The sequence below is a fragment of the Oncorhynchus gorbuscha genome, linkage group LG01 (assembly GCF_021184085.1).
Source record: "Oncorhynchus gorbuscha isolate QuinsamMale2020 ecotype Even-year linkage group LG01, OgorEven_v1.0, whole genome shotgun sequence".
NCBI lineage: Eukaryota > Metazoa > Chordata > Actinopteri > Salmoniformes > Salmonidae > Oncorhynchus > Oncorhynchus gorbuscha.
In genome coordinates, this window is record NC_060173.1 from 27,883,441 (window position 1) to 27,907,557 (window position 24,117).

Genomic DNA, 24,117 nt, shown 5'->3' on the forward strand with positions numbered 1-24,117 from the left:
ACAACATATCAGAAGACAATACATCAGAACACAGCATAACAGAACACAACACATTAGAACACTAAATAATACAACACATCAGAATACAATATAACACATCAGAACACAACACATCAGAACACAGCATAACAGAACACTACATAACAGAACACAACAGGGCACAGCACAACAAAAAGCTGGTCACAGATGAAGGCTGGTTGTGTTCAAGTACACAGTAGCACTACATGATACAACCCAGCTGAACACTCATGAGACCTATGTGAGCACTGTATGAGACCTGGATGGGATTTAGCTCATAGTAGCACAGAATATCACAATGTAGTATACAACACAGTACAGAGCGGGAGAAGGAAGTGGGGAGGGAGATAGAGAAACTGAATAAGATATGGAGAGGGGAGGGGTAGTTTTTACTTTGTTGTGATCGGATGTGAAGTAATTAGGCAGGCCTGTCAGTGTCTAGCCCATTCTGTCCTGCCTGTGCTACTCTCACAGTCTCACCTCCCATCCCATCTCTCTACCAATGAAATTAGCCAAAACATTTTGCACAACATGTGTTCCATGTTACTTCTGCTTAATGGCTATTCTTAGTGAAGGGTGGTACATGCACTCGCCAAGTAAAGAGAGAGAGGGAACATTGTAAGAATGTCATAACAACCACCCAAGGGTGTTTTTGGAACTTGGACAAGAGCCAGTCCAGAAACCCCTGGAGATGTGAAGGGGTGCCGCAAGGTCCCAAGTTGTTCCTTCTTAGTTTACATGGTCAGGTGAAACTCCTGGTTCTGCTCATTATTCCCTTTGAGAGATGAACACAATGCAAAGCCTCCTCATTCCATCTAAACCTGACAGTTAAACCTCACTTTATTCATATTCTCTTCAAGATGACGTTGACAATGTGTTTAATACATTTCCATTTTCTGGGATGATAGGATGAACATATGATTTAGCCTGCTTTGATCAACATTCATACAGCTCTTCAGCCCTGTTTCAGCCCTGTGTGTCTGTGATGCAGAAGAAACAGAGAGAGACTGGCCATTCCAGTCCTATTAGCAGCAGGGTGGTGTGTGTGTTAAGGGATTCTCTTTTCGTCCGGTTTTTTCCCTGGCTCTCTTTGTTCAGAAGCACAGTGATTTCACGGTTAGCTTGTTGGTCATCCCGCTAAGAGCATTCATAACCGTTTGGCACTAATAGGCGCTCTCATACAGCCCAGTGTTAACGCAATGCCAGGCACTGCCGCCACACCATGGGCACTGTATGGAGAGAGCAGAGAGGGAGAGGTATAGAGGAGAGAAAGAAAGAGAGGGAGGAGAGATGGAGGACATAGAATTAGAGGGATGGGAGAGGCAGTGCGGAAGGTCAGGGAAGTTGAAGGAGAACAGTAATAGAAAGTTGTGGGTGTTCTCTAAAGGAGTGGTCTTAGTTTTGGGGGGTTTTAATTATTCGCACCAAAGAAAAGAAGTGAAAGACAAAACAGTACAAAAAAATAATAATGTGAAAACGGTGTGCAAGTGAGGTTGGAAGCCCAAAAGGGCTTATATGAAACCACACCACAACTATAAGTACCCACAAAAAAAAAACATGTGTGGGTTTGTTAAACTGGACATTATTGTGAGAGAAAGTATGGGTGGGTGGGTGGTTGAGTTGATATTGCACTGGGTGGGGGAGTGAAGGGTGTTTGTTCATATAGACATTTTCTCCACCACCCAGCTGCCCCTCACCCAGTACCCCCTGCCCTGTATGATAACACTGCCCTTCAACTGGAGGAGAGAAGAATGGAAAATAAACTCCACTAGTAACAACAATAACAGCATAAGGCCTCTCTTGATCCTAACACACATAATTAGTATGTCTGATTCTCTTACAATGCACATAATCCTATAGCGTGCACACCAGATGTCATCTGCCATGCTTGTTGGAGAAGTTGGTATGGCATACTTTGCTTTGGCGAATAAGAAAGCATTTTTTAAACATCATGCTTTGGGCTGGATGTGTCAATGTATAGTTCATACATGTATAACCTGTTAGCAGAATTACTGTCTTACCTCAATTAGCCATGAAATCCCTAGTTTGAAAGCAACTGTATTCTTGAAGAGGTGCCGTGGGCCAGCTCCCTAGCAATTTGAGTTCTAGCCAATGAACTTCAGCCCCTCACATTTGAGTGATAGCTAGCAAGAGGCCTGCCCAGGGTTATCCAATGAGGTTGCAGTGGACACAGCAGAGAGAGAGAGAGAGAGAGCAATGACGTAGTGCACATATCTGCACATATGTGACAAGTGCATAATTTTCGGGGACCACTTTTGGCTTGAGTGCTACTTTCAGAACAATGGGCTAAAACATGTGCAAAAGAATCCCTAACACTTACCTGACTAACAGCACTTGAATTACATATCTGTAGTGTTTGACAACTGTTGTCTCCTTTCTTTCCAGCAGAGATCAAAGTGTCCGTCAATGATTTTATCATCAAGGCAGAAGCTGCTACACTCATGGAGTATTAACTACCCTTCCAGTTTCTAACAATGTTCATGTTTCGATGCACAGTGCATTCAGAAAGTATTCAGACCCGTTGACTTTTTCCACATTTTGTTACGTTACAGCCTTATTCTAAAATGGATTGAAATGGTTTTGTTTTTCCTCAATCTGCACACAAGTACCCATAATGACAAAAAAACAGTTTTTTTAGAAAATTTGCAAAGTTATAAAAAATAAATATGTATTATTTAATTTACTTAAGTATATCAAATCAAATCAAATTTTATTTGTCACATACAGTGACAAATAACATACAGTCACATACAGTTGCCGTATACAGCCGAACAGGATGCTCTCGATTGTGCATCTGTAGAAGTTTGTGAGTGCTTTTGGTGACAAGCCAAATTTCTTCAGCCTCCTGAGGTTGAAGAGGCGCTGCTGCGCCTTCTTCACGATGCTGTCTGTGTGGGTGGACCAATTCAGTTTGTCTGTGATGCTGTACGCCGAGGAACTTAAAACTTACTACCCTCTCCAATACCATTCCATCGATGTGGAAAGGGGGGTGTTCCCACTGCTGTTTACTGAAGTCCACAATCATCTCCTTAGTTTTGTTGACGTTGGGAGTGAGGTTATTTTCCTGACACCACACTCCGAGGGCCCTCTCCTCCTCCCTGTAGGCCGTCTCGTCGTTGTTGGTAATCAAGCCTACCACTGTTGTGTCGTCCGCAAACTTGATGATTGAGTTGGAGGTGTGCGTGGCCACGCAGTCGTGGGTGAACAGGGAGTACAGGAGAGGGCTCAGAACGCACCCTTGTGGGGCCCCAGTGTTGAGGATCAGTGGAGTGGAGATGTTGTTACCTACCCTCACCACCTGGGGGCGGCCCGTCAGGAAGTCCAGTACCCAGTTGCACAGGGCGGGGTCGAGACCCAGGGTCTCGAGCTTGATGACGAGCTTGGAGGGTACTATGGTGTTAAATGCCGAGCTGTAGTCGATGAACAGCATTCTCACATAGGTATTCCTCTTGTCCAGATGGGTTAGGGCTGATTTGAGATTGGTTGAGATTGCATCGACTGTGGACCTATTTGGGCGGTAAGCAAATTGGAGTGGGTCTAGGGTGTCAGGAAGGGTGGAGGTGATATGGTCCTTGACTAGTCTCTCAAAGCACTTCATGATGACGGAAGTGAGTGCTACGGGGCGGTAGTCGTTTAGCTCAGTTACCTTAGCTTTCTTGGGAACAGGAACAATGGAAGCCCTCTTGAAGCATGTGGGAACAGCAGACTGGGATAGGGATTGATTGAATATGTCCGAAAACACACCAGCCAGCTGGTCTGCGCATGCTCTGAGGGTGCGGCTGGGGATGCCATCTGGGCCTGCAGCCTTGCGAGGGTTAACACGTTTAAATGTTTTACTCACCTCGGCTGCAGTGAAGGAGAGTCCGCATGTTTTGGTTGCAGGCCGTGTCAGTGGCACTGTAATGTCCTCAAAGCGGGCAAAAAAGTTGTTTAGTCTGCCTGGGAGCAAGACATCCTGGTCCGTGACTGGGCTGGTTTTCTTTTTGTAATCCGTGATTGACTGTAGACCCTGCCACATACCTCTTGTGTCTGAGCCGTTGAATTGCGATTCTACTTTGTCTCTATACTGACGCTTAGCTTGTTTGATTACCTTGCGGAGGGAATAGCTACACTGTTTATATTTGGTCATGTTTCCGGTCACCTTGCCCTGATTAAAAGCAATTGTTCGCGCTTTCAGTTTCACGCGAATGCTGCCATCAATCCATGGTTTCTGGTTCAGCATATCAAAGTATTCAGACCATTTAGTCAGTGCTTTTTTGAAGAACAATTAGCTGGGATTACAGCCTCGAGTCTTCCCCTCCCTCGATCCTGACTAGTCTCCCAGTCCCTGGCACTGAAAAAAATCCCCACAGCATGATGCTGCCACCACCATGCTTCACCATTGGGATGGTACCAGGTTTCCTCCAGACGTGATGCTTGGCTTTCAGGCCAAAGAGTCCAATCTTGGTTTCAGAGAATCTTGTTTCTCATGGTCTGAAAGTTTTAGGTGCCTTTTGGAAAACTCCAAACGGGCTATCATGTGCCTTTTACTGAGAACTGGCTTCCGTCTGGCCCTTCTACCATAAAGTCCTGATTGGTGGAGTGCAGCTTAGATGGTTGTCCTTCTGGAAGGTTCTCCCATCTCCACAGAGGAACTCTGGAGCTCTGTGAGAATGACCATCGGGTTCTTGGTCCCCTCCCTGACCAAGGCCCTTCTCCCCCGAATGCTCAGCGGGCCTTAGTGACCAAGAGTCTTGGTGGTTCCAAACTTCTTCCATATAAGAATGATGGTGGGAGGCTACTGGGTTCGTGCAGACCTTCAATGCTGCAGAAATATTGTTGTACTCTTCCCCAGATCTTGGCCTCGACACAATCCTGTCTCAGAGCTCTACGGACAATTCATTCGACCTCATGGCTTGGCTTTTGCTCTGACATGCACTATAAATTGTGGGACCTTATATTAACAGGTTTGTGCCTTTCCAAATGATGTCCAATCAAGTGAATTTACCACAAGTTGACTTCAATCAAGTTGTAGAAACAGGAGGATCAATGAAAACAGGATGCACCTGAGCTAATTTCCGAATCTCATAGCAAAGGGTCTAAATACTTATGTAAATAAGGTATTTCTGTTTTTTATGTTTAAAGAATGAACTAAAATGTATAAGAAAACATTTTTTCTCTTTGTCATTATGTGTGTAGATTGATTATGTGTGTAGATTGATGAGGAAAATGTTTTATTTAATCATTTTAGAATAAGGCTGTAACGTAACAAAATGTGGAAAAAGTACTTTACAAATGCACTCTATCTACAGTGCCCATAGAAAGTATGCAACCCTTTGCACAAATATCACAGTTTTGCCTCACAGCCTGGAAGGTAAATGTGTTGTTCAGCTTCAGTTTCCTGAGCAACAAAGCCACATCACGTCACCGTTACAGATCCCCTGAAGCCATTCCTCTACAACCATCCCTGGTTCAAACACCCCCATGTATATTTATCAACTGACTTTAACTGGTGGCAGGCTGAGGCACAGAGCCTGCTATAGTCTGGCTGGTGGACAGATCTATAAATAGACACCAATTCCCAATAAATTCTATCCTGTCTTTCTGCCATTTGATGGGAATTCTGAGGAAATTGGCTGAGTATTCATCTCTAACCAGACAGGTTTTTTAAATTCCTTTTCTAAATTATTTATGGAGAGGATAGAGAGAGAAAGAAAAAGTGCATCCTTGTCTCGTCTTAGTAGGGAAATGTATGTAGATCTTCCTTTCTCTGTGTTTTACCTGGGGCTCTCCTTGATAAATTTCAATGCCTTATTCCATCCTTTCCCCTGTAGTTCCTTATGTAGGAGAAATATAACACATGACACTCTCTCCCTCCCCCTCTTTCTCCTTCTCTCCTCTTACCCTCTGTGTGAAGACTGGGAATGTAATCACCAAACAAACTCCGTTGGATTTAGCTGGGTGCCTTGGCTAGGATAAGCTTTGATTTGATTTTCATAATGTGCATTTTGAGTATGAAGGTGGCTCCTTTGTGTGACTGACTGTATCCATGGAAACAGAGACATAGGTGAAAAGAAGATGAGACCATCTCTACCCACTTTGTTAGGCCCTGTGGTCCTGCCTTTGGTCAGACCACTGAATCTACTGTAAAACTGGGCCGTTCACCTTTCACCCTGACCCTCCCTTACTTCTGTGGAAACATTATCATATCTAGTCTCTTATCTTATCAATCGCGGGGATAGGACAGGGTATACCAAATTCTCTGTCCTCTCCATGGATGGAGTGTCATTTAGTCCTTTTTCCTCTTCCATCCCTCCACTCTCTCTTCCCCTCAGTCCTCTTCTCCTCTTCCTTGAATCCCATCTAGCAGAATCTGTCCTAACCTCTGACCTTGGCCTTTAGGCTCTGCCGGTGGTCAACGTGACATGGACGGGGGAGGCCCCCCAGGCGCTGGACTCCATCAGCATCTCCATCGCTGTGGCGACTGAGAAGGGCCTCATTACCCCCATCATCACAAACGCTCCTGACAAGGGAGTGCAGGAGATCTCCGCTAACGCCAAGGTAGGGTGGAACTCTACTGATACCTGGGTAGTGTGGAGCTCATTAGTTCAGAATCAGGCCCTGTGCTGTTGGAGAAATACATGCATGTTGGAGAAATAAAATCATGAAATGTTACAGTATCTGAAATGGAACTAACTAACAATTATTTAGTGGCAGGTACAAAGCACTCAAATTAAAGTTCTATCAAATGAGTGAAGAACGGTAATATCACCAGCAGCCCCTTACCTTGAGACTGTGGCTGAATCCCAAATCACCCTTGACCCTCCATTTGCTAAATCACGCGTGCCTCTAGAATATCCACATGTCCCAAAGCTGAGGTTGTGAAAATAATGGAGGGTGTAGGGGCTAATTAGACCCTCCAATAGCCACTTTGACATAGTCCGCTGTGCTGCCGCCTTCAGAGTGAAGTGGTATCCCATAATTCACTGCATAATATTTTAGCTTGCACAATTTTATACACAAAACATTTTCCACCTGTATTTGTTCGTCAGATTTTGAGAAATGACACAAGTAACATTGGAAATCAAATAACAAACTATTACTGAGGTTTATATCTTGTAAAACGACAGTGGGAATTTTCCCATTTGAATTTCCTGCTAATTTTATAATTTAAATGTGGAACATGAATTATTACATCATTCAAGTCGCGAGTGTGTCCCGAAGTTGATTGGTTTATTTGATCCCTTCGCCAGTATTGAAGTCACCCTCAGAGTTTTATCAGCAACATTTGACAACGGAGGTCCCTCCAATCGAGTTGGTCGGGGCGAAGGGCTGGTTTCAGATTCAGTGTGTAACTGCATTCCTCAGGTGCTTTCTTTGGAAAGCTCAGGCTGGGAATGAATCACTCTCTAGGTAAACACATTATCAGGGTTGGTGGTGTTTACATTCCTGGACAGGGACCAGAGATTGTTGTACTGCTGGGTTAAACCAGACCATTATCTGCATCATTTTTTGCAGCTCTTAAATCTGCCACCATTGGGCTTCTCATAATGATTTTGGTGATGATGGTGGATTGCTAAAATAACTTAGTCAATTGTTTTGACACAGTAGATAACCATACTAGTGATGGGGGAGGGGATATCGATACAGTTACATATGGCATATTATTTTTGACAATATCGCAATATTATTTTTACGGCTGCTAGTCAGCTGTACCTACACCAAAGCTCACCTACTTCTTTTTAAATAGTGAGCCAAATTTGTTTTCAGCAATTTAATATCCATGTTTAATCAAAACTTGTTTTCTCATGACTCGCTTATCCCTCTGCGGCAGTCATATGGTGAGCAATATGTTTGGAACATCGAATAGCAATAAAGGCTAATAAATTACTTAAAAATCATGCAATGTGATTTTCTGGATTTTTGTTTTAGATTCCGCCTCTCGTTTTAGATTCCGTCTCTTTTAGATTCCTATGTTAAAAATTACAGACCTCTACATGCTTTGTAAGTAGGAAAACCTGCAAAATCAGCAGTGTTTCAAATACTTGTTCCTCCCACTGTATGTCTGTATGATATGACACTATAGACACTGTAGCTCTCTCCATCTCAGCAGCCAGCTATGAAGTGAACGTACCATGATTATGAATACATAAATGTACAATGCTAGATCATTAAAAGCGATGGAGGGTTAAATAGGGGGCAGGTACATATGCCTCAGCAGCTGGGTACACACACACACACACACACACACACACACACACACACACACACACACACACACACACACACACACACACACACACACACACACACACACACACACACACACACACACACACACACACACACACACACACACCAGTGTGCCAGCTTAAGAAATAGAGAATGTGACAATGTAATTCGAATGTTTTCCCTGCAAAGGACAACGTGTGCTACCGATCTGTAGCCTGCCACAACACATTCATAAAACACATACACACTTGCAGTGCCACACACACACACACGCACGCACAGTGGTCTCCTGTCTGTGTGTTCCCACCCAGAGTCAGAAGCCTGGTTTGAGTTAGGGCAGAATGTAAACCCCTTATCAGCAGCTAATTGAATACAACATGTGGTCTGGACGGGGCACAGAGCGCTCAGTGGCTACCATGCCTGAACCCACAAAACACATGATTGCTTTTCCTTTCGATGCTGTTATCGCTAATGTTTCCCCATGTATTCTAATGTGTCTCTGGGTCTTTTGACATACTGTTTTTTTTAGATGAAAGCAGTGTCTCTGCAATATCTCTAAAGTAAATGTCCATTTGAATGAGCATGACGTGCATGCGTGTTAGATGTAGTATTGCACATCTGCTGCAAATGATTTCCTATATTTGGTCCAGGGTTGTCATGTTGGCCCATAGAAAAGAGAATATTAAGAGAGTATCTTACATAGAGTTGTATGACATGCTTCAAAGTGTGTGTACTGTTTGTGTTTGTGTATACTTGTGTAGCCTCTGTGTCCCAACGGTTATATCCACAGGGTGGGGCAGATCATTAAATATTGTGTAGATAAAGGCCGGGTGGGTGGCGGGTTGAATAAACATAAAAAACAGTACCTTAAAAAGATCTATAAATGTGTCTTTGTTGTTCAATTTATATCTATGTGCTACATTGAGGTTTTTATTTCCTTATTTTAGGCTGGTATTAGTGCATACGCATAATTAAGCTTCAGGGCCTAACTATAAGCGCACAAAATAGCCTACACGCCAATTGCCAAATTATTTTGGGACTGGGTAGAAAAAGTTCATTAATTTTGATCCATGGAGGCAAAAATTATTCAGCAAGAGTAAAAACTGCAAAATGTAGAGTTGAAAATAATGAAAAGGGAGGGCAAGAAAAGTAATGTTTGGGAAAGATTTGGTGATGTGCTATAAGGGGATGACAGCAGTGTATGTGTGATGATTGTGAAGCGCAATAAAATTTGACACAAGATCAGGACTTCAAATAGGCCTGTGGCACATAAAGGAACTGTAGAGTCGCCAATACTGTTCAGATGGGTAAATAGAAACTTAAATCTGGACACTTACTGTAGGTCTATAATCTCTCACATAGCCTTCACATAGCCTTAATATTAACTCATGCAGAATTAAGCATATTTTGCAGCAAAAGGACACACCAAATGTAGGCTACATTTTGACAGGAGTGAAGAAATATGATTTCTTTCTTTCAGCATTTTGAGAGAATGCGAATGCACAGTTAGATTCATAAACACTGAGAGTATTTTAACCACATAAAATATGGATCCAAGCCGATTTCAAATCTGATCCGATACATGTTGGGACATTTTCACAGCTTTCTATGTCCTTACAACCGGTCAAACTGATGTCATTAGAAATTTTGCACAGAGAATCTTTCCAGTTTTTTTCTCCCTGGTTCGTAAACGTCTTTGGTCTGCAAAAGAAGCTGATATGGCAGAGGACTTTACCGGTCAACTAGATGGAAGCATGTTTTCTATTGATTTATGACATTCTGGTGAGACGGGGTTTATTTAGTCTTTTAGGGCAACATGTAATAACAGGAGGGAAGCTACATGTACAATATCTAATTATAGACAAGTTGACTAACAAATAACCAAAATGTTGGAAAGTATAAACAGAAACATATCTAAATCGGCAAATAAATTCCTGCCACCCCCCATCAAATAAATTCCTGCCACCCCCTGTCAAATAAATTCCTGCCACCCCCTGTCAAATAAATTCCTGCCACCCCCTGTCAAATAAATTCCTGCCACCCCCTGTCAAATAAATTCCTGCCACCCCCTGTCAAATAAATTCCTGCCACCCCCTGTCAAATAAATTCCTGCCACCCCCTGTCAGAAAATGTTTCTGCCGTCTCTGATTGTAGTGTACAGAGCATATATCTATATTAGCGAGTTAGGGCCAGGTACAGGCCTCAGATTTTCACTTTATCACCTATAGTTGGCGGTTGCGAATGCATTATTAGCAATTAAAGGCGGGTGTGAGTGAACCGCGCACTAGTAATGTGTGAATGAGAGGAACATATGGATGGTTTTCCACCTCACCTGCACTGGGATGAGACTCAATAATCCAGAAAATACACACACACACACCTATATAAAGTGCAACAGTGCAGCCTCCAAGCTCTTTATGTAGCGTATTGATTTGTGCTCTAGTAGCATATTGATTCATGTTGAATTTTGAGTGATGGAAGACAGGGGGGTGTTTAATTGTTTCTTAAGCACCATTACATTAGAGAACTCGTCTTCTCTCTGCTCACTGAGTCATGTCAACTCCCTTACTCCAGCTTGCCAAGCCACAGACGGAGAAAGCCCACTCAGATCAATACAGAGAGTACACACAAGATCACTTTGGCGAAGCAGCAACTTGGACTGACACACCACTGTATGCAAGAGGAAAATATATATCCTACAATGGTGGAATAGGGTAGGGCCTGATGTAGAAGACCATGGAATTGGAATCAGAGGGGTTAAACATTGATGATGCAGTAGGTCTACATGCATTCAGACAAAGTGGTCAATTTTGTATAAAAATGTGTCATTATTCTAGTGCAGTCCCATTCCACCCCATATGGCCTGCTTGGAACCCTCCTAAAGACTAACTTTCAATGATTTTTCTTTAAAAGCAATTGCCTGCACTGTTTCTTCCTGCTCAGCCAATTTGGTTTTCATTGTGTAAATGTAAGTGTTGCCTTCGATGGGGTTTGATGAGTGCTGATTAAACTTGGAATATTGTTAATTATCAACTGCCCTATTGAAATATTGAGTGCTATAGTCTAGGGTCTACATCAGAAGTGAATGGTTATCTGTAGGAGGAATGTATATGGTGGAGGCAATTAAGTTTGGAGTGTATTGAGTAAAGGAAGGCCAATCACATGTGGCAGGAACGGATAAGGGTGGAGAGATGTGGTGTAGAGAGGAAGGGGGTCGAGGTTAGGTCAGGTTAGGAACAGTTTACTGCTCGTATCACTTAACTTACTTCCTAGCAATAAAGATGCGATGTTTAGAGAGAAGGAGGAGACTCCACCCAAATTGGAGTATTTACACTACCACTGGTGGAAATATGTTTTTTTCTTATGCAACTGTATGACCCAGTGGGTGAATAAACTCAGTTTGAGCTTGATTAAGCATCTGAGTTGTTTTACTTTATTTATTTAGAACCTAACAGGTTCAACACAGTGGGATTGAACTGCACTCTGCTCTAGCTCTGTGTGTGTTGATGCCTGGATTTATTTAAGTAATGCTTAAATAAGAAGCTCTTGTGTGAAGCATTTGGAGTATGCAGTCTGAACTCTGAGTGAGGGCTGCCTTGGAGTGTTGACTATGACAAGCTGAAGGGAAGTTATCAGCATGACATTATTTCAACATTATCGTTGAACCATGAGGTCCATACTGTATCACTGAGACGGCTAGAAGCGTGATTGATGGATCTGGTTGAACCCTCACCACCTCTAGACAGTAGATCATTGATTAGCCTATGGCTCACAGTGGATCCCTGCCTCTGACTACAGTAGATGACTGACTGCTGATCTGTTTTCTCTAGGCACTGGCCCAAAATGCTTGGGATGGGAAGCTGCTTCCTCATGAGTACCAGGGAGGCTCATACAGGTAAACACAACACACCTTATTATCTGGGAGCCAGATAATACGAACCCTCAGTCCTTTACACCTGGAATATTATTTAGATAGATATGCGTTGAACAAATGCAGTGTAGACTTGGCTGTGGGATTTCTCTCTTGGCTTGTTAGACGGTGAACTGGTGGTGTTTGACTCAGGTTCTTACTTAGCACTTCAACATAGTCAAACGTTTGAATATGCAGACATACAGGTCTACGGTGTGGGAGAAAGGTGTTCAATAACTGTATCTGGATCACCGCTGACAATCTGCAGCGTTTGTACCCGGCACTAAGCTAATCGTTTCTTGAATAGGTCAGTAGGCTACTGGTGGGGAAGCAATCAGTAATGTCCTGCTATTAGAGTTACAACCATCACAGTTAGTCCATATAATATACAGATTATACATTATCACATGCAGGCATGAAGATAATATGTGGCCAGACGACAAGAGCCATCAATTATTTGGCCATCCATTCCAGGGGAGGGCGGGCTGTTTTAACTCATTTGAATTAATTGGGTAATTTAGACATAAATGGGGTTTCTGTGTCAGAGAGGAGGATAATTCATTTCTATAAAGGATGCAAGCTCTTTCTATCTCTTCTTGAAGATGTATGCATGCTTCTTCCCTCCCTTTATCCATCCCTCCATCCCCCAGGCCTGGTTATGTTATTAACCCTCACAGGAAATTGACTGTGGATGTTATTGCTCACTAAACACAGAGATAGGATGGTCTCTCTCTCTCTGTGAGTTCACCTCAAGCTGTTGGAAGTGGCACAATGTCTTTATGTGTCTATTGAGGAAATGTCTCCTGGTATCCTCTTTTGTATTCTCCTTAATTCACCTCACACACAGCCTCTTTGTGTTTTGAGTGCATGCTGTCTTCACTGAATTAGTAACAGGGAATAGGTAGCAATAAGGCCCCATTATGTCTGACTGTAATCTCCCCTCGGTTAATTGTCTGCATGTTTTCCCTGGCAAAGCCAGAATAATGATGCAATGCCCAATTTCTCCTCTCTCTATCATTCCCCTCCCTTCGTCTCTCACCACCCTCCTTCGTCTTTTTTTTCTCTCTTCCTCCTTCATTCTCTCTCTCTCTCCTCCCCCTACTAATTCCTCCCAATTCCTCTCACAAATTAAAATGAGCTTTATTGGTACAAATGGAAAAATCTTTCTCCTTCCCTTCCTGTCTCTCCCTGACAGTATTTCTAACCTGGGCATGTTTGGCATCAGTGGGTTCACTGCGGTGATCAACCCTCCGCAGGTGTGTATCCGGTCCCTGGGCACCTCCAAGGCTGTGCACCGTCTGACCGAGGAGACCAGTGCCCTGACCACCGTCACCCTGTCTAGTGACGGGTGCCTCGTGGACGACAAGCTGGCATCACGCTTCCTGGACAAGTTTTGTGTGAGAGAGGGAACACTTCCACCGTTATACTTATAGTGTGTTCTGCAAAGGAGCAGCTGTCTTATTTGAACTAAATTAACATAATTACTAGCCATGGCTAGTTGTGCATATATGTTTTATTTCACCTTTATTTAACTAGGCAAATCAGTTAAGAACAAATTCTTATTTTCAATGACGGCCTAGGAACAGTGGGTTAACTGCCTTGTTCAGGGGCAGAATGACAGATTTGTACCTTGTCAGCTCGGGGACTTGATCTTGCAAACCTTCGGTTACATAGTCCAACGCTTTAACCACCAGGCTACCTGCCGCCCCGTAGATACAGCAGATATGACTTTTTATGACCTCTGCTATGTCATGATCATCAATAAGGCTTTTTGATGGAGGTGCCAATGCTACGACCCATGTATCAATGAGTTCTTATCCATTCACCTGGACAATGCAAACCAATGCTGATGTATAGACTGTTATGTTTTTGTACTCCCATGTATTATCGGCCATGGACTGCACTGCATTTCTCCTGTGTGAATACATTTTTCCTGACAAAGTGAGTGGCAATTAGAAATTTCCCTCAACATTCTGACTAAAGACTTTGTTGGGATTGTAGGTTCTGTTAGGTCTCCTGAAGGGTTACGAGGAGAAACAAAATCCACTGAAATCTCACAAATTGGCTATATGATATATTCTAATTTACTGTATTTAAAATACTGTATTATAACCACCCCAAGAAAACAGATGTCAAAAATACACATGGACAAAGAAGTAGAATGGCCTTACTAAACAGCTCATTGACATTCCATGTGACACCATCATATGATGCCACCTTTCCAACAAGTCAGTTTATCAGGTGTCTGCCCTGCTAGAGTTGCCACAGTCAACTGAAAGTGCTGTTATTCTGAAGTAGAAACGTCTAGGAGCAACCACGGCTCAGCCGAGAAGTTGTAGGCCACACAAATGCACAGAACGGGACCGCGAGTTCTGAAGCATGTAGCACGTTTGTCCTTGGTTTCAACACTCACCACCGAGTTCCAAACTGCGACCGGAAGCAAAGTCAGCACAAGAACTGTTCGTCGGGAGATTCATGAAATGTGTTTCCATGGCCGAGCAGCCGCACACAAGCCTAAGATCTCCATGCGCAATGCCAAGCGTCGGCTGGAATGGTGTAAAGCTCGCCTCCATTGGACTCTGGAGCAGTGGAAACGCGTTCTCTGGAGTGATGAATCATGCTTCACCATCTGGCAGTCCGACGGTTTGGTGGAGGAGGAATAATGGTCTGGAGCTGTTTTTCATGTTTCGGGCTAGGCCCCTTAGTTCCAGTGAAGGGAAATCTTAATGTTACAGCATACAATGAATGAAACGATTCTGGGCTTCCAACTTTGTGGCAACAGTTTGGGGAAGGCCGTGTTTCAGTTTGACCATGTCCCTGTGTACAAAGCGAGGTCCATACAGAAGTGGTTTGTCGAGATCGGTGTGGAAGAACTTGACTGGCCTGCAGAGAGCCCTGACCTCAACCCCACCGAACACCTTTGGGATGAATTGGAAAGCCTACTGCGAGCCATGCCAAATCTCCCAACATCAGTGCCTGACCTCACGAATGCTCTTGTGGCTGAATGGAAGCAAGTCCCATCAGCAATGTTTCCGACATTTGGTGGAAAGTCTTCCCAGAAGAGTGGAGGCTGTTATAACAGCAAAGGGGGGACCAACTCCATATTAATGCCCATGATTTTGGTCATGTAGTGTATGTTTAGAAAAGCTATTTATGTGTGTCAGTACTGGTGGGGCACTGTAATCCTACAAAAAATACATGTTCTTCTGTAGGTATGTAGTGTGTTGTGGGATAGGTAGCATGTAAAGAAATGTTGGGGAGTAGGGTCTCTAAGGAAATGAGGGTTCTCATTGGACAAGTCCACCTATGACCTCCTATTTCAATGCATTTGTTACGTTCTGTGTACTGAACAGGTCCCGGTGCCATCCCCCAGGGCATGTAATGTCTCACGTGGGCCTGAGACGAATCAGGGAATGCCTATGATCTCCAATCAGAATTACATAGAGCACCTCTGATGTAACAAAGGTGAGCTCTGTTAGGGTCACAAAGAGCTCTATTAGGGTTCAGAAAATGTGTTGGATATTGATAGTGTCATTGGACACACTAGAAGAGTCTATTTCCATGCACACCCAGCCACTGTCTCCTAGTTACAACGGCGATGGCAGGTGTGAAAAGAGAGAGAGTGACAAACACCCATGTTATAACCGACTAGCTACAATAGGAGGAAAATACACATTGTGTTTGTTATTACGTAGTGCCACCTATTCTGTTCCCACTGTCCCCAACTCACACACAACCCTGAAAAGCCATCTGAATATTCAGTGGGGTTCGCTATTATTTCTCATATTGCCATACCATAGGATCTTTTATGTATACAGCATATGTGTAAGTCATTTTATGTGATATAGCTTTGCTTTATACACAGGAAGCCATATGTTAACCCTACATCCTCCTACTGTATATCTGCACCAGACAAGATAATCTCCTTCCTCATCTCTGCCAATCTCGTTTTATTAAAAATGTAATCCAGTCCATTGTAATGGTTTCATTTTCTCTTCATTGTACTGCCTAGTATATAGTGTGTATATATGGATACAGGGGAGGTAGCAGCTGCTGCAGGCAGATACGATAGGTTTGATTCCCCTCTGAGAACCATCGGCCCATAGATTAGATCTGGCCAAAGGCCTGACTCAACAGAACCACAGGAGAAAGGGAGCGGATGTGGAGAGGTCCATCAAAGACAGGCTCTCACATGCTAGGGGGATTCATGGGGAGGGAGGAGAGGGATGAAAGGAGGGAGAAAGGGGGTGGTCTTTGCTCCGGAGAGGGGTGTACACATCCTTTCACGACTCTAGTTGGGATGCCAGACAGAGAACGCTAAGACCACAAAACCTTGGCACTAGACAGGTGGAAGCATTGCTATCGTTGATACACTCACACAGCCAATAGCAACTCATGTAGCAATGGTACACAAATCACAACCTTGCTGGTCTATTGACAAACAGCGGGACTGTCTTTTATCTGGGAGTCAGAAAGCGTTCCAGAATGCCAATTGGAATTTCATCCCCTTAAACCCCCCTGGCAGGACAGATTCTGACATTTTGCAGCATCCTACCACGGAGTGACATTTCCTTCCTTAAGTGGAGGCTGCAAGTCTCTGTCATTCAGCCCAATCTCATTACCCAGAACGTCTGGAGCCGGGGACCGCTTGCTGCAGAGGAACACATCCAATTGGCTGTTTTAGAAGGACATGGTTTTGATGAAATGAGGGTGGCCAGCATGTTATAGTTACTGGGGTGTATGGCTGGAGGGCACACTCACGGACACACAGCAGGGTGAATCACGTGACATCAGTAGTACCATGGGCAGTTGCCATGGAGACAGAAGAGGGAAAATCCTTGCATGGTGTGATGGCTTGTCAATTATAATAGAGACCAGATGTCCTTCTGATCCAACTTGAGGGCGTGTGTGTTAGGTATGCATAACTGGCTGTAAGGGCAACCCAGCGCAAACCAGTCTATCGTGCACATACTTGAAACAACAAACAATTCCACACACAGACATGGGGGGAAACAGAGGGTTGTATATGTCTAATACTGAGGGAATTTAAACCAGGTGTGTAGGAAAACAAGACAAGATAAATGGAAAAATTAAAGATGGATCAGCAATGGTTAGAAAGCCGGTGACGTCAATCGCCGAACGTCCCCCGAACAAGGAGAGGAACCAACTTCGGCGAAAGTCGAGACAGTGCCCCCCTTGACACGCAGCTCCAGCAGCGCACCGACACTAGCCTCTGGGACGACCCGGAGGGCGAGGTGCAGGGCAGTCCGGATGGAGAAGATGGAACTCCCACAGCTTTGAAGGGTCCAACACTCCACCGGAACCCAGCATCTCTCCTCCATACCCCTCCCACTCCACGAGGTACTGCCTGTGTTTCAGACATAATGAAGTGGATGGCTGCAAACTTTCTATTTTTAAACTCGGACAAAACAGAGATGCTTGTTCTAGGTCTCAAGAAACAAAGAGATCCTCTGTTGAATTTGACTATTAATCTTAATGGTTGTACGGTTGTCTCAAATAAAACTGTGAAGGACCTCGGCGTTACTCGGGACCCTGATCTCTCTTTTGACGAACATATCAAGACTGTTTCAAGGACAGCTTTTTTCCATCTACGTAACATTGCAAAAATCAGAAACTTTCTGTCCAAAAATGATGCAGAAAAATGAATCCATGCTTTTGTTACTTCTAGGTTAGACTACTGCAATGCTCTACTTTCTTGGCTACCCGGATAAAGCACTAAATAAACTTCAGTTAGTGCTAAATACGGCTGCTAGAATCCTGACTCGAACCAAAAAATTTGATCATATTACTCCAGTGCTAGCCTCCCTACACTGGCTTCCTGTCAAGGCATGGGCTGATTTCAAGGTTTTACTGCTAACCTACAAAGCATTACATGTGCTTGTTCCTACCTATCTCTCTGATTTGGTCCTGCCGTACATACCTACACGTACGCTACGGTCACAAGACGCAGGCCTCCTAATTGTCCCTAGAATTTATAAGCAAACAGCTGGAGGCAGGACTTTCAACTATAGAGCTCCATTTTTATTGAATGGTCTGCCTACCCATGTGAGAAACGTAGACTCGGTCTCAACCTTTAAGTCTTTACTGAAGACTCATCTCTTCAGTGGGTCATATGATTGAGTGTAGTCTGGCCCAGGAGTGTGAAGGTGAACGGAAAGGCTCTAGAGCAACGAACAGCCCTTGCTGTCTCTGCCTGGCCGGTTCCCCTCTTTCCACTGGGATTATCTACCTCTAACCCTATTACAGGGACTGAGTCACTGGCTTACTGGTGCTCTTTCATGCCGTCCCTAGGAGGGGTGCGTCACTTGAGTAGGTTGAGTCACTGATGTGATCTTCCTGTCTGGGTTGGCGCCCCACCTTGGATTGTGCCGTGGTAGAGATCGTTGTGGGCTATACTCCGCCTCGTCTCAGGATAGTAAATTGGTGGTTGAAGATATCCCTCTAGTGGTGTGGGGGCTGTGCTTTGACAAAGTGGGTGGGGTTATATCCTTCCTATTTGGCCCTGTCCGGGGGTATCATTGGATGGGTCCACAGTGTCTCCTGACCCCTCCTGTCTCAGCCCCCAATATTTATGCTGCAGTAGTTTTGTGTCATGGAGCTAGGGTCAGTTTGTTATATCTGGAGTACTTCTCCTGTCTTATCCGGTGTCCTGTGTGAATTTAAGTATGCTCTCTCTAATTCTCTCTTTCTCTCTTTCTCTCTCTTTGAGCCCTAGGACCATGCCTCAGGACTACCTGGTATGATGACTCCTTGCTGTCCCCAGTCCACCTGGCCGTGCTGCTACTCCAGTTTCAACTGTTCTGCCTGCGGCTATGGAATCCTGACCTGTTTACCGGACGTGCTACCTGTCCCAAACCTGCTGTTTTCAACTCTCTAGAGACAGCAGCAGTGGTAGAGATACTCTTAATGATCGGCTATGAAAAGCCACCTGACATTTACTCCTGAGGTGCTGACTTGCTGCACCCTCGACAAGTACAGTGATTATTATTATTTGACCATGCTGGTCATTTATGAACATTTGAACATCTTGGCCATGTTCTGTTATAATCTCCACCTGGCACAGCCAGAAGAGGACTGGCCACCCCTCATAGCCTGGTTCCTCTCTAGGTTTCTTCCTTGGTTTTGGCCTTTCTAGGGAGTTTTTCCTAGCCACCATGCTTCTACACCTGCATTGCTTGCTGTTTGGGGTTTTAGGCTGGGTTTCTGTACAGCACTTTGAGATATCAGCTGATGTACGAAGGGCTATATAAATACATTTGATTCGAGAGAGACGGCTCCTATCCCAGCCTCGGAAGAGTCCACCTTCACTATGCACACCAAGGAGGGATCCGGATGGGGCAGCACGGGAGCCGAGGTAAACAGAGCCCTCAGGTGACCAAAAGCCCTGTCCGCCTCAGCTGACCACTGCAAACGTATCGGTCCCCCCTTCAGCAGTGAGGTAATGGAAGCCGCTACCTGACCAAAACCCTGTATTAATTGGAAAATCCTAGAAACCGCTGCACCTGCTTTACCGTGGTGGGAGTCGGCCAATTATGCATAGCTGAAGTGAGGTCACTCTCCAACTCCACCCCAGAGGTGGAAATACGATACCCTAGGAAGGAGACGGACTGCTGGAAGAAGACATTTCTGAGCTTTGACGTACAGGTCATGCTGCAACTGTCGACCAAGCACCCTGTGCACCAGGGACACATGCTCGGCTCGTGTAGCCGAGAAATATCCGAATGTCATCAATATACACCACTACACCCTGCCCACGCAGGTCCCTGAAACTCTCGTCTACAAAGACTTGGAAAACTGATGGAGCATTCTCGAGGTCGGAATGGCTGATTAATTATGCCCGGTTTCAAGTGTTCATAACAATCGGAAATCTGTATTTTGGACACCGATTTGGCCGATTTATTATTATTATTATTATTTATTTTTTTACACCTTTCTTTAATCGTTATTTAACTAGGCAAGTCAGTTAATATTTTCAATGACGGCCAAGAAACAGTGTATTAACTGCCTTGTCCAGGGGCAGAATGACAGATTTTTATCTTGTCAGATCGGGGATTCAATCTTGCAACCTTTCGGTTACTAGTCCAACGCTCTAACCACCTGCCTCACGAGTAGCCTGCCTGTTACGCGAATGCAGTAAGCCAAGGTAAGTTGCTAGCTAGCATTAAACTTATCTTATAAAAAAACAATCAATCAATCAATCATCATCACTAGTTAACTACACATTGATGATATTACTAGTTCATCTAGCGTGTCCTGCGTTGCATAAGGACTGTCATTGCAAAAAAGGACTGTCATTGCTCCAATGTGTACCTAACCATAAACATGAATGCCTTTCTTAAAATCTACACACAGAAGTATGTATTTTTAAACCTGCATATTTAGCTAAAAGAAATCCAGGTTAGCAGGCAATATTAACCAGGTGAAATTGTGTCACTTCTCTTGCGTTCTTTGCATGCAGAGTCAGGGTATATGCAACAGTTTGGGCCACCTGGCTTATTGCGAACTAATTTGCCTGAATTTTATGACATAACATTGAAGGTTATGTAATGTAACAGCAATATTTAGACTTAGGGTTTTCACCCGTTAGATAAAATATGGAACGGTTCCGTATTTCACTGAAATAATAAATGTTTTGTTTTCGAAATGATAGTTTCTGGATTCGACCATATTAATGACCAAAGGCTCATATTTCTGTGTGTTATTATATTATAATTAAGTTTATGATTTGATATTTGATAGAGCAGTCTGACTGAGCGATGCTAGGCTCCAGCAGGCTCGTAAGCATTCATTCAAACAGCACTTTAGTGCGTCCTTCCAGCAGCTCTTCGCAATGCTTCAAGCATTGCGCTGTTTATGACTTCAAGCCTATCAACTCCCGAGATTAGGCTGGTGTAACCGATGTGAAATGGCTAGCTAGTTAGCGGGGTGGGTGCTAATAGCGTTTCAAATGTTACTCGCTCTGAGACTTGGAGTTGTTGTTCCCCTTGCTCTGCATGGGTAACGCTGCTTCGAGGGTGGCTGTTGTCGATGTGTTCCTGGTTTGAGCCCAGGTAGGAGCGAGGACAGGGACGAAAGCTATACTGTTACACTGGCAATACTAAAGTGCCTATAAGAACATCCAATAGTCAAAGGTATATGAAATACAAATTGTATAGAGATAAATAGTCCTATAATTCCTATAATAACTACAACCTAATACTTCTTACCTGAGAATATTGAAGACTCATGTTAAAAAGAACCACCAGCTTTCATATGTTTGTTCTCATGTTCTGAGCAAGGAAGTTAACGTTAGCTTTCTTACATGGCACATATTGCACTTTTACTTTCTTCTCCATGTCACGTTCTGACATTTATTTCCTTTGTTTTGTCTTTATTTTGTATGGTCAGGGCGTGAGTTGGGGTGGGCAGTCTATGTTTTGTGTTTCTATGTTTGGTTTCTGTTTCGGCCTAGTATGGTTCTCAATCAGAGGCAGGTGTCGTTAGTTGTCTCTGATTGAGAATCATACTTAGGTAGCCTGGGTTTCACTGTTGGTTTGTGGGTGTTTGTTTCCTGTGTCAGTGTTTGTACCACACGGGATTGTTTCGTTTATAGTCACTTTGTTATTTTGTATTCTGTCATGTTTAGTTTATACTATTAAAACATGGACACTTACCACACTGCGTTTTGGTCCGTTTTGGTCCTTGCTACACCCCTTCACACGAAGAAGAGGAAATCTGCCGTTACACTCCAACACTTTGTTTTTGCATTATTTAAACTGGGGCGGCAGCGTAGCCTAGTGGTTAGAGCATTGGACTAGTAACCGCAAGGTTGCAAGTCCAAACCCCCAAGCTGACAAGGTACAAATCTGTCATTCTGCCCCTGAACAGGCAGTTAACCCACTGTTCCCAGGACGTCATTGAAAATAAGAATGTGTTCTTAACTGACTTGCCTGGTTAAATAAAGGTAAAATAAAAAATAAAAAATTTAATTGAACATGTTTCATTATTTATTTGAGGCTAAATTGATTTTATTGATGTATTATATTGAGTTAAAATAAGTGTTCATTCAGTATTGTTGTAATTGTCATTATGACAAATACATTTAAAAAATCATCCGATTAATCGGTATCCGTTTTTTTGGGGGGGTCATCCAATAATCGGTATCGGTATCGGCGTTGAAAAATCATAATCGGTCGACCTCAAGAGCATTCATCAATCTGTACGGCGTGACGAGGTAATACTCATAATGCCCCGAGATCGTACTGAACGCCATCTTCCACTCGTCTCCCTCCCGGATACGCACCAGGTTGTAAGCACTCCTGATATCTAGTTTGGTGAAGAAGCACGCCCCTTGCATTGACTCAATCGCAGTGGTGATAAGAGGTAGCGGGTAACTGTACCTCACCGTCATCTGATTTAGGCCTCGTTAGTCAATAGACGGGCACAGACCTCCCTCCTTCTTCTTCACAAATAAGAAACTTAAGGAGGCGGGTGAAGTGGAGGACCGAATGTACCACTGAGGCAGGGATTCGGAGACATATGTTTCCATAGCCGCCGTCTCCACCTGTGACAGCGGATACACGTGGCTCCTGGGAAGTGCAGAGTCTACCAGTAGATTTATCGCACAATCCTCCAGTCGATGGGGTGGTAATTGAGTCACCTTTTTGGAGAAGGCGAGAGCCAAATCATCATATTCAGGGGGAATGTGTCCGGTGGAGACCTGGTCTGGACTCTCTACCTTAGTAGCACCAACGGAAACACCTAAACACCTCCCTGAGCACTCTCGCGACCACCCCGTGAGAGCCCTCATGACGAGCTAACCAGGGAAGGCCTAGTACCACCGAAAACGCGAGAGTCAATGAGGAAGAGACTGATTCTCTACTCTTGACCCCCCTGCATCACCATGCCCAGTGGAATGGTAGCCTCGCTAATCAACCCGGACCCTAATGGTCGACTGTCCAGAGCGTGAACTGGGAAAGGCCTAACCACTGGAACAATAGAGTTCCCTAACCTATGGGCGAATGCTCTGACAATAAAATTCCCAGCTGTGCCGGAATCGGCCTTATACTGGGAATGCAGGTCCACCAGTTGGTCGAAGGTGAGGGTGGTATCCCTGCAGGCCAACTCCCGACGGACATGCTCGCGCAGGCTGCAGTGGTAGTGGTCGATAAGGGCCCTGTTGTTCCATTCCTCTCCTGCGGCCAGGGTCCGAAATTCCAGGGTGAACTCTTGGGTGCTCCTCGTCCCCTGTCTCAGGTTGAAGAGAACTCCTAGAAGTCGTCCAACGCCGCATCTCCTTCTCCCCACATGGCGTTAGCACACTCCAGAGCTCTTCCCGAGAGGCACGAGTCAAGGGCGGACACCCTCTCTTTTAACGAGGGAGCCGGGAAACGGTGCCCAGGTATAAGTCCAGCTGAAGCAGGGACCCCTGGCAGCGTGCCGCTGTCCCATCATACTCCCTGGGAATGGTGAGACGCATCCCACTGGGACCAGTAACAGGAGGGACGAGTAGTGGTAACCCCTGTTGTGCTGGTGGAGGCGCTGGAGGGACTCTCTGTCTCCTCCAGCGGTCCATGGTCTGAACGACGATGTCCATTCCGACGCCGAGATGTTGTAGCATCCCTCGTGTTCTCTGACTCGCTCCTCGACTCCTATACCTGGGGTACCTGCTCCTGCTGACCCCACGCTACGTTTATAAAAACCTATAATATCAGCAGGTCCACGCTACATTTATATAAACATATAATATCAGAGGCCCACGCTAGGTTTATATAACCCTATAATATCAGAGGCCATTAAAACCAGACAACGGAACAGTTCATTGTAATATTGGCAGGTTTGCTAGCAACAAACTATTTAGCTAGATCCTAGCCTAGTGTTTGATATGCAATCTCCTCGTAATTAATAGTCATTGTTGACAAGTAGGCAACTTTTTCAATCTTACATACCACAGTTGC

At 44.3% G+C, this 24,117-nt stretch overlaps 1 protein-coding gene across 1 annotated transcript in view; it reads left to right on the top strand.

The window, feature by feature from the left end:
- LOC124041394 (pyruvate dehydrogenase protein X component, mitochondrial-like) overlaps positions 1-23,434 on the top strand; it is a 50,026-nt gene extending 26,592 nt beyond the window's left edge. Inside the window, exons 5-9 of the mRNA XM_046358959.1 lie at positions 2,425-2,486; positions 6,424-6,579; positions 12,081-12,145; positions 13,356-13,557; positions 23,417-23,434. Of these exons, the coding sequence (XP_046214915.1) occupies positions 2,425-2,486; positions 6,424-6,579; positions 12,081-12,145; positions 13,356-13,557; positions 23,417-23,434 (503 nt within the window). The remainder of the gene's footprint in view (positions 1-2,424; positions 2,487-6,423; positions 6,580-12,080; positions 12,146-13,355; positions 13,558-23,416) is intronic.
- The last annotated feature ends 683 nt before the right edge of the window (positions 23,435-24,117 follow it).